The sequence below is a fragment of the Pteropus vampyrus genome, unplaced genomic scaffold (genome assembly GCF_000151845.1).
Source record: "Pteropus vampyrus isolate Shadow unplaced genomic scaffold, Pvam_2.0 Scaffold18, whole genome shotgun sequence".
Taxonomy (NCBI): Eukaryota; Metazoa; Chordata; class Mammalia; order Chiroptera; family Pteropodidae; genus Pteropus; species Pteropus vampyrus.
Genome location: NW_011888799.1, coordinates 5,085,573 through 5,095,778, shown reverse-complemented (window position 1 = coordinate 5,095,778; position 10,206 = coordinate 5,085,573). Strand labels below are relative to the sequence as shown.

The window sequence follows — 10,206 nt, the reverse complement described above, 5'->3', positions numbered from 1 at the left end:
AGTGTCCTTTCCAGAAAGCTCTTTGTAGAGTTAAAGTTCTCTGCAAAGGTAAGGTGGTGGTTTTGGTGTTGGATTCAGATGGAGTCTAGGGGTCATTTAAAAGGTCTTGGGCTGCCTCAGACTTCAAACTCTGTGCTAGGGGAGTCTCTTCTGCCTATGGAGCTGGGTATTTGTGGCCCCTTTGCCCTTCATCTTTCTTTCTTTCTTGATGTTTCTATCCCATTAAGACCTGGGACAGATACTCAGGTGGGATGGACTGACGGCAAGTCAGTTTCATTAACAGTTGATGTAAGGATGGAAGGTTTCCATTAACCTGTGGTCTCTGTCTCCTATGCTAGGTGAGCCCCAGGTGTATCCCAGAGGAATCCAGGTGACTTCTCTACAGACTGCTTGCCATGATGCCCCACCAAGAGCGAGGGGAATAAAGTAGGGGTCCTTCCTCATGCCCCTCTCATGGTCTCCTCCCCAATGGCCTGGGTGAGGTAAGAGCTGTGTGTAGGAGCCACTTGCCTAAAGTTTCCCAAGTTGGGAGAAATGGAAGGTGCAGGTCAGGCTTATTCAAAGTTTTGTACATTCAGGCAGAGTTCTAGAAGGATATTTAATTTTACAGACTCATTTCTTGCAGCAAATTGCAAACTCTTAATTTCTGGTTGGGATCAGTCCATGTGTTTGCTCCCTCAGGTCACTCAAGTCTAGTGGTATCCTCTCCATCTTAGATATGGGTCTTGCCTGTTGTGACATACAATTCAAGTGCCATATCTTGGAGGGAATAGCCAGATAGTAAGGCCTCTGTCTCCTCTTTGTTCAAAAGCAAACTTAGCATTAATTTTTTTTAGATGAATAAATGCCTAACCAAAGTTATAAAAATTGTGCTCTGCTTTAGGTGTTCCGTCTTCTGAGTTTATCTTTTGACCATAATGTAGCACCTCACTTGGAGAGAACATCAAAAAGATAGTTGAAGTGAATGTTGGGATTGTGGTGAAGGAGGAAAAGAGAGGATTTGGATGATGTTGGAAGGATGAGTTAGAAAAGAAGTACGGGCCAAAGTGGGACTCCCGAGTTAGTTTCTTTGCTGCATCTGAATGAGGCCCCAGGTCGGCACTCAACTCCTTCTGATGTAAGTCATTTCTGGGTCCCTACTTAAATCCATGCTTTCCTGCTGTCCAGGCTTCCCTTCCCTATCGTATTGGCCTAAATCCTACGTGATTCGCAAGGTCCATATCAAATAACACCTCTGTGAAGCTGTTTTCATCTCCTGTCAGCATTAATCCTTAACACATCCTAACTTGAGTTAATATTTATCCAGTGTGTGGCCCTGGGTTGAGTGGGAATTCCATGCGGGAAGGAATGTTGTGTAGTTTCTTGGGCAGAGTAGGTGATCACATCAAGGTGGTTCTGCCAGAGTTCCCCAGAGTGGGGCTTTTTTGGAGTTGACCTTGATGACTTTCTTATCCCTTATGTTTTTCCCTAGGGTGGGCTGGCTGCTCTGACACCATGGGGAGCTGCTGCAGCTGCCTGAACAGAGACAGCATCCCAGACAACCACCCCACCAAGTTCGAGGTACCCACAGCCCTCTCCTCTCCTGATTCTCAACATGGTCTACTGGGCTCTGGCCCCGAGCTGTCCAGTTGCCTCAGCCTCTCTAGAGATCAGGGCCTCTGAGGTGGCCTGAGGAGGAACACAGGCCGCTGTTGTTTGTGTGGCTCTTGGTACTACTAAGAGAAGAAATGCCATAATACAGTAGCAAAAATCATGACTTTAGAATGTTCACTCATGTCAGTATATTTTTGAAACTATAAATATATCTTCTTTGGAGAAAGCAACAAAAGTCTGTATTTGCGAGATAATTATATAGTAAGTATTTAAAACAGTGCTTAAAACACATAAGCACTATATTTTTTGCTGTTTGCTTTGGGAAGCTAATGCCAGCCCAGTGGACCTGTGCACCTCTGGCCCCTCCTACCTCCCTGTAGAGGGAGCCCCTTTCTGACTCCCTGCCCAGTGAGGCACAGGTTTCTCCTGCTAACCACAAGAGGGAGCCCTCAGCCAGGGTCTCCAGTTGGAGAGGTGGTAGAGCTGGTATGTATTTATTCTGCCTTGAGTTCTACTCTCTCAGAGTCTTAAGATTTGAGCTTAAAATCGAACGCCTTCTGCCATTAACATCTGGTCCTTGGATACTGAGCCATGAACCGTCCGAGGTCATCCAACCTTGGTTGTCCAACCATCTGACCTTGGAGGTCAGCTAAGCACCCTTCCTTCTCTCACTGTCCAAATGATAAAATTGAGGTCTAAAGAATTGTCATGGATCAGTAGCACTGAGTAATCATGTGGCATTCCATAGAGTCTGGTGAGTCAGGTGAGCCCCTCAGTGCCCTAGCTCTCGCCCTGCATCATCAGCCTGCCTCCCAGCGGCTCAAGACCCATATACACATTTATTGGACTTGCTTATTGACCCTCTGTCCCCACCTTCCCTCAGGTGACGAATGTGGATGATGAGGGGGTGGAGCTTGGCTCTGGGGTGATGGAGCTGACACAAAGCGAGCTGGTGCTTCATCTGCATCGGCGGGAGGCTGTCCGTTGGCCCTACCTTTGCCTGCGGCGCTATGGCTATGATTCCAACCTCTTCTCTTTTGAGAGTGGACGCCGGTGTCAGACAGGCCAAGGTGAGTACCAGCCCCTTTCCCACACTGGAATAGGTGCTTGTGCACCTGGGCCAGGTACTGGGGCTGGAAGTTGTAGCTCAGGATTGTGGGAAGTCTGTTGACTTGGCAGGTGTTACCCAACGAGGAGAAGGGTCATGGCCAAGAGCAATAGCATGTTAATACAGAACTAAGTGGACTCCCAGGCCAGTGCCCTTTTCGCTTTAGTCATTGCCGCTCTGGGTCCCTTTGTGAGAAAAGCCCATGGGAAAAGCCATTGCTCCCAGGCCAGAGCCTGTTTGGGAAAAGCAAGTGATTCTTCCTCCCTCTGTTATATGAGTTTCAAGGGTCACCGTTGCCCCCGCCAAGTAGGAACAGACTTTCTTCTGAGCCCCTAGGTCATATACCCTAGACCCTGTATATAATGAAAGGTCAGGCAGGAAGCTCCGGTATCCTTGGGGCTGATGTGCCTTGGGAATAATAGATTTGAGGAGGCAGGACTCTTGGGTTTCAATGTAGAGTAACCCTCAATAGATTAATCTTCGTCCTTCATCACCTGTGAACAATGGAGCATGATGTCTTCTCCCGTATTCCCCTTTCTCCCTGAATTCAGAGGTCAGGGAATGCTGGGTTGTTCCATGAGGTCAAGGCTAAAACCAACCATTGCTCTTTGAAGGAGTAGCATGGTCTGGGCTTACGTTTTAGGTTCCAGACCTGAGCTCTATAGGAGTCCTGCACAGGATTGTGTTGGATGTGGTTTGGGTTGTGACTGTAGAGTTGAAATGAACAAGTTCCTCTGATGAGGCTGCCAACACGACAGCAGTCAGGGGAGCTTTCCTCTCCAGCATCTGACCCTTGGAGCTCATGAGGCAGAGGCAGTTAATGCTGGGTGAGCAGAGAACAGGAAGGAAGGGGCTTCTTCCCTGGTGGTGTTTGATCCACACTTGGGATCCTGGAAGGGCTGCTGTAGGCCCCTAGGGTTCTTCTAAGACTCCAGGCATTCTCAGCCTTTTGTAGCTCTCAGCATAGCTCGCCAACATAGTCTTTTTTTTCCTGCCTCTATCCTTCCTGTCCCATTCCTGCAAACCTCAGTTGTCCCATACCCCAGCTTAGCTTAATCTATCTTTTTGTGGATATACACACTCACATACCCCAAGTAGCCTCCACTGAGTCCCAGGCCTCACTGTAACATGAAAGGGAACTGTTGGTGCAGAATCCCAGACCGACATGACATCCGAGGGCATCTTTGGATTCCCTGAGTCACAGGTGCTCAGTCCAGTCCTGCTGTCCCTGGGACTTTGAGCTGCTGCTTTAGAGTTTGAGGGGCTGTAAGGCTGACTGCATTGAGGAGCCACATGATCATTTTGCCATATTTGTTCTTTACCTAGTCGGCTTATCTTTTCTTCCTTTCTGCTCCAGAGTTTAAGCTCCATGAGGTCATGGGCCTATACACAGTAGACATGTGCTCTCTGGCCAGGCTCTGGGCTAAGTACCCAGTGAACAAGCAGTGAACAGGACAGACCCTCTGCCCTCAAAGAGCTTTGGGGCTGTTGGGCATAGAGCCAATGGCTGGTGCCCTGAGTGGAGCTTATTTCTCTGGGGAATAGGGAGTGGTAGGCAGAGGGAGATGGGGCAGCATGTGAGGAGGAGTGGTCACTCATCTAATATTACCCTTTCCACTCTGATTTTTATTCTTTCCCTCACCCTTGTGTATATACACAAACCTTATAAAAAAGATTCAACCTCAGAAGACTATAACTGACATGTCAGTTTTCAAGACAGTAATAGATGGTGAGAGAGCGGGGGCAGGGGCTTGGGCCCAGCTTCTCCCATAGCTCTTGAATTTCAGAGTGCGCTGGGAAGAGTACTCAGGATGAGGGGGGCTAGCCCACGCTCTTGCAGGCCTGGGACTGAAGTTTAGGGACATTTCCTGAGCTTTGTGCATCGTGTCAGCCTCTCTATCCTTCCTCGTCGGGCATAGGGTCAGAGGAGCCTCATTTCTCCCTCCTGCTCTAGGGATATTTGCATTCAAGTGCTCTCGGGCCGAGGAAATCTTCAACCTCCTTCAGGATCTGATGCAGTGCAACAGCATCAATGTGATGGAAGAGCCAGTCATCATTACACGCAACAGCCACCCAGCTGAAATCGACCTCCCGCGGGCCCCCCAGCCTCCCAACGGTGAGGAGAGCCCTGTCCTCGGCACCCCAATACACGCACACGCGCGCGCGCGCGCGCGCACAGGCCCAGGAAGTGCCAGTCTTGGAGGCATGAATCAGGGAGGCAGGTAGGGGGATGGCTGGGTGAGCCAGCCTTCCAGTACCAGTATCCATCATCAGAACCACTCTTGGGATGGATAAGGCCTGGCCTGGGCCAATCAGATGACTCCAGCAGAGGCTGCGGAGCCCCGACACTTGTATTAACTAATGGTCAGGAGCAGACAGGAAGACATTGGGTTTCCATGGAAACAGCAGTCTGGAACTGTTTTGCTTTCTTCCTTCTGTCTATTGGGTCATACCCATATACCTTTCCTGAAGGCTAATGCAGGCATCTCTGCCCATGAGCTGTTTCTGGAGCAGTTCTCACACTTTCTGCTTGTTTATTCACTGAGTCCGCACTGAGCAATTGCTCCGAGTTCTGCACTCCATGGGCCGGTCTGAGAGGGGCAGAAGAAATAGAAACACAGTCCCTGATTTTAAGGAGCTTCTCTAGGGCTCACTGGCGGAGCTAGACTGAGGGTGAAGGGTTGATCCATTGGTGACAAGGTGTGCCTTAAGTGTTTCAGGTCAGGCTATGATGGAGGAAGTGTAATGGGGTTCAAGCTGAGCCCCACTGAGGGAAAGGGTGGTGTTTTAAGAATAGAGAGGTGAAAGATAATGAGGGACTGCTGGTTCGGTAGGGCTAACTATCTTAGGGGTCTTGGGAGCATCTCCCCCCAAATGGAGAAGTCCCAGGATCCCACACACATGGTTGCAGGTAGTTGTCAGGTGATTTAAGGACCCCTCACCTGGGCTTGGCTCCTCTGTGCCCAGCTCTAGGCTACACTGTCTCCAGTTTCTCCAATGGCTTCCCTGGCTGCCCAGGAGAGGCCCCACGATTCTCAGCACCCCGGCACCCCTCGACAAGCAACCTGCGACACCCTTCACTTGGTGAAGAGTCCACCCATGCCCTCATTGTCCCTGATGAGCAGGTGAGCAAGCAGCTGCCCCACCCCTCCCTGTTGGTCTGGGGGGGAATGGGGGGTCAGGATATATGGCACCTCCTTCCAATAAGGGTCATCGGGGAAAGAAAATGGATAGGGTCCCTTCCTGTCCCCAGAAAGGGAAGCAGCCTCTCTCGAAGGTTTAGAGGAAAAGGAAGAGGAGGAAACCCCAGCTCTTTTCCCCCGTGCTTCTTGTTCTCACCCTGTCCCTTCTGCTCTCTCCTTTCTCCCTGCCCTTGGACACGCCTGCTTAACCCAGACTCTTCTTCCCTTCCCAGTCCCACACTTACGTCAACACGCCAGCCAGTGAGGATGACCACCTCAGGAGCCGGCACTGCCTGCAGCCCCTGCCTGAGGGTCGGGCACCCCTGCCTCCACAGGCCCATGGTCCCAACCACCAGGACCCACAGGTGTTCTTGCAGCCAGGCCAGGTGAAGTTCGTGTTGGGTCCAACCCCTGCTCGGCGGCACATGGTGAAGTGCCAGGGCCTCTGCCCCAGCCTGCGCGACCCCCCTCACCACAACAACAATGAGGGCCTTTCCGAGTGCCCGGCCCAGCCCAAGTGTACCTATGAGAATGTCGGCGGGGGGCTGCGGCCAGGGGCCAGCTGGAGACTGAGCCCAGAGGAGCTGGGCTGGAATGGCCTTTCCCACCGCCGGGCTGCCCTGCTGCACTATGAGAACCTGCCCTCCCTGCCCCCTGTGTGGGAGAACCATGCCCAGCAGTTGGGGGAGGAGGCTGGGGATGACGGAGACTCAAGGGATGGGCTCACACCCTCCTCCAATGGTTTCCCTGATGGCGAGGAGGACGAGACCCCACTGCAGAAGCCCACCAGCACCCGGGCTGTCCTCCGCAGCCATGGCAGCTTCCCTGTGCCATTGACCCGCCGCCGAGGCTCCCCTAGGGTCTTCAACTTTGATTTCCGCAGGCCGGGCCCCGAGCCCCCGAGGCAGCTCAACTACATCCAGGTGGAGCTGAAGGGCTGGGGTGGAGACCACCCCAAGGAGCCCCAGAACCCTGCGGTCCCCCGAGCCCCTGTGCCCACCACCCACCCTGCCCGCAGCTCAGACTCCTATGCCGTGATTGACCTCAAAAAGACCGTGGCCATGTCCAACCTGCAGAGGGCTCTGCCCCGAGACGATGGCACTGCCCGGAAAACCCGGCACAACAGCACTGACCTGCCTCTGTAGGGACTTGCTCTGCCCCGCCCCGGTCCAGCCTCTGCCTCACGCTCCCATCCTCTGAACCCACACACCCCAGGGTTCAGGAGTGCTTTGCAGAAGGGCATTGAGGTGGAATCAGATGCTTCCTTTTGCTGGCTGGAGTCCCTAAAGATAGCAGCCATTGAGTCACCTGGTCTCCAAATTGGAGAAAGAAGAGGGTGGCCAAATGGGGGAGCCGTGATGTAACTGAAAGGTTCCCATGACTGCAGTTAGCACCCTCCCATTATGTCCATTTGTCTTGTCTGTCGTCTGTGTATTTTTTTGGTTGAAATTTTGAAACATTTTGTACCTGTTGATTTTATTTATCAGTTTATTTTTCTATTTATTGTTTCAAATGTAATTTAACATATTTATTATTAATATAATTATTTTTAAATTCCGGTTTGGTGGATGATATCAGATTCTTAGGGCATCTTTTCTGACATGGTTCTCGGGGTGGATAGGGGAGGCCTAATAGATGTAGGGGCTTCATTCTGGGAAGTTTGGTGTGGTTATGGTTTTTGCGAACAAGTCTCTGACCATTTCTTTTTCTCCAAGAAGCCCTCGCCCAGAACTTAAAGTTTCCAGGTATGGATTCTCTGTCAAAGGAAAGTAACAGAACACTGGAGTCCTAGACACACAAAGGGGATCTATAAGGAAAAGTGCCCTAATGTGATAAAATTCTGACCCTCTGAAGTTGGCAATGGCTGGGGGGAGCTTGTTGATAGCAGGGCCTGCACCAAGGCCTTCACCTTCTCTGGAACCCCTCACTGATCCTTCTGCCACCAGGCAGGTGATAGTGGGTACCACTCTCCTTTAACACCTTGGCCCAAAAGTAGACCCTGCATCCTCCTTTGGTGCCCCCAGCATGGCTAGGATAAGGCTAGAAGCTATAAACAGGACTTGACTAAAAGCCCAAGAATAGCAAAAGGAAAAAACACAGTGTAATATGTAACTAAATAATCTGGCTTGTAAAGTGTCACTTTCCCAGAGAACTGCTCTCCAGGAGTGGACTCTGGGGTGCCTATACCCTACCGCAGGGGTGGGGCCCTGACAGAGCCACTACATCAGAACACCTGCTTGGAAGCCTGAGGTCTGCATAGGACTGCATACGCCACACACCCACTGCTGCTGTTACAGGAGCCCCTTTCTCCCCTGAGGCTGCCTCTTTCCTCTTCCTCCTCTCACTGGCCTCCTTGCTTCCAAGCCTCCATTTCTATCTCAAACCCCTGAATGATTCATCTTAAGGAAATCCAGTGTCTATGATAAGCCACTCAGGGTCCAGGTGAAGAATGGGAGCAAGATTTGCCCAAGACTTAGGGACTAGCCTTCTCATCTCTTGTCGCTGTACTCCAGCTCTACCCTGTGGAGCAAGACCTGGCCTCCTCACCAAGGAAACAGGCCAGGGTGAGGTCCACTCAGTTCCCCTCCTGCTGTCCAAAACACTACAGCACAGACCTCAATTCCAGGAGCGCCCTCTCCCCCTGGGTGGGCATTGCACTGACCAGCTTCCAGACCCCCAGACCTTGAGTGTCACTCTCACTGAAATGGATGAAGAAGACTGGCCACACCAGGATGTAAGGCCCTTTACTTGAGGCCCAGCAGGGGCCCAGGGTGCAGCTGCTGCAACCCCAGAGCTGGCATCAAAGCCTTCTCTATGTCCCTTTGATCTCGACCAGAGGGATCACCCGCTGCAGGCTGGACTCTGCACGTTTCCCACACTGCAGGAGGGAAATGCCATCCTCTGCAGCTCACTCAGGCGCTCATTTGCTTTCTCAGTGTCCTCCCACGCCGCCCCTGCTCCTTTTGGCCTCCACAGTCAGGAGTGGTGGTCACCCCATACAGGAGAGCCAAGATGGGAGGCAGTATGGATGTGCCAGAGAAGTGACACAGGGTCTGTTCAGGCTCCTGTCACTCAAGGACATTGTCATGGAGGATCCCAAGGCTGGATTCTGGTTCCAACGTAGCTATTATCTCTGCTCTCTTAAGCATATGGTTACCCTCAATGGGCCTCCGTTTTTACACTTGGAAAACACAGTAGCCAATGAAATGATGAACATGACACCACTTGGGAAAGTAGACAGACTCAGGCAAGTTGTGTTAACAACCCAGTTGCTCCTGAGGAAGAAAACAACTGGAACCACAACTCAATTCCTGAGACCTCGGGCTTATTGCTGCTCCTCTGCTGAGCGGTGGAAGAAAGAGTCGAGCCTCATTCTCTGAAGTGGCCAGATCCTGGTCAGACCCCTGGGGGATCCCCCAGAGCAAGTTGTAATTGCTTTATTGCACATATTTGTGAGGCCTGGAGCGGGGAGACTGTCTAGGAGACATGTCTCAGGAATTGGCTCCCAGCCCAGTGTGTCTGCCAACCTTCCCTGTCCCCTCCCCAGGTCACTGCCTCTGACCCATGAGGTCTGCTGCAGGAATTTTCCTCTGGCAGGGTGGGTGGGGTATGAGTGGATGGCTTTCCTGGTAGGAAGGGGAGGGTGGGAGTGATGCCCAGGAGGGTGACCACTGGTCTTCTGTTTGAGCCTGCCCGGCTGACGTCAGAGCATTGTCAGAGTATTGTGTGCAGATGGAATCCGTTTCCATCGCCACCATCCTCCAAATATCATCACCAACATCAGTGAATGTTTGCTGAGTGCTCAGTTCTGCTCTTTAGAAACAGGCCCTACCCATCCCCTGGGCTGCCCTCAGGAAAGGACAGGAGCCAGCATCCTGTCCAGGAGTGACATTTCAGGTCAGACCAGGAGGGGCCCTCCCCAAGCCCACCCCTGGGTAATAATGGCAGTTTAGAATGGTATAAACACAGTTGGCTTTACCATTTAGCACAGGCTCACTGGCCTGGATTGTTATCACCACTGTGCAGAGGAGGAAACAGGCCAAGAGGTGAAGTGACTTGCCTCAGGCCATGAAGTTAATTAGTGGCTTGAGCTGGCACTGCTTGTCAGTCGTGGGTCTTTTCCTGCCACAGCTCCCAACCTGGCCTAAAGGGACTTGGTTCCCTCAAGTGGGCTGCAGGGAAAATGTGTTGGGTGCTGCCTACTGCAGGAGCGAGCTATCAGCAGGGGCCACGTTCCTGAGTGCTTCCACTCAGGAGGCCTTTTGAATTCCAAGCCAGGGCCTTGCCTCGGTAACAAGATGAACCTACTCTCCCTGAGGGCTT

General features: G+C 51.9%; 1 protein-coding gene across 3 annotated transcripts; it reads left to right on the top strand.

Moving 5' to 3' along the window:
- FRS3 (fibroblast growth factor receptor substrate 3) lies at positions 1–7,440 on the top strand. Of its 3 annotated transcripts, XM_023527580.1 has the most exons (8): positions 1–48; positions 339–482; positions 884–1,117; positions 1,472–1,560; positions 2,477–2,663; positions 4,656–4,817; positions 5,669–5,826; positions 6,117–7,380. In XM_023527580.1, the coding sequence occupies exons 4-8, from the start codon at positions 1,495–1,497 to the stop codon at positions 7,026–7,028; spliced, it is 1,485 nt and encodes a 494-aa protein (XP_023383348.1). In that variant the 5' UTR covers positions 1–48; positions 339–482; positions 884–1,117; positions 1,472–1,494; the 3' UTR covers positions 7,029–7,380. The 3 variants fall into 3 exon arrangements, with proteins under 3 accessions (XP_023383348.1, XP_011352901.1, XP_011352902.1); XM_011354599.2 differs by having other exon boundaries at positions 7–482; XM_011354600.2 differs by lacking the exon at positions 884–1,117 and having other exon boundaries at positions 7–482; positions 6,117–7,440.
- The last annotated feature ends 2,766 nt before the right edge of the window (positions 7,441–10,206 follow it).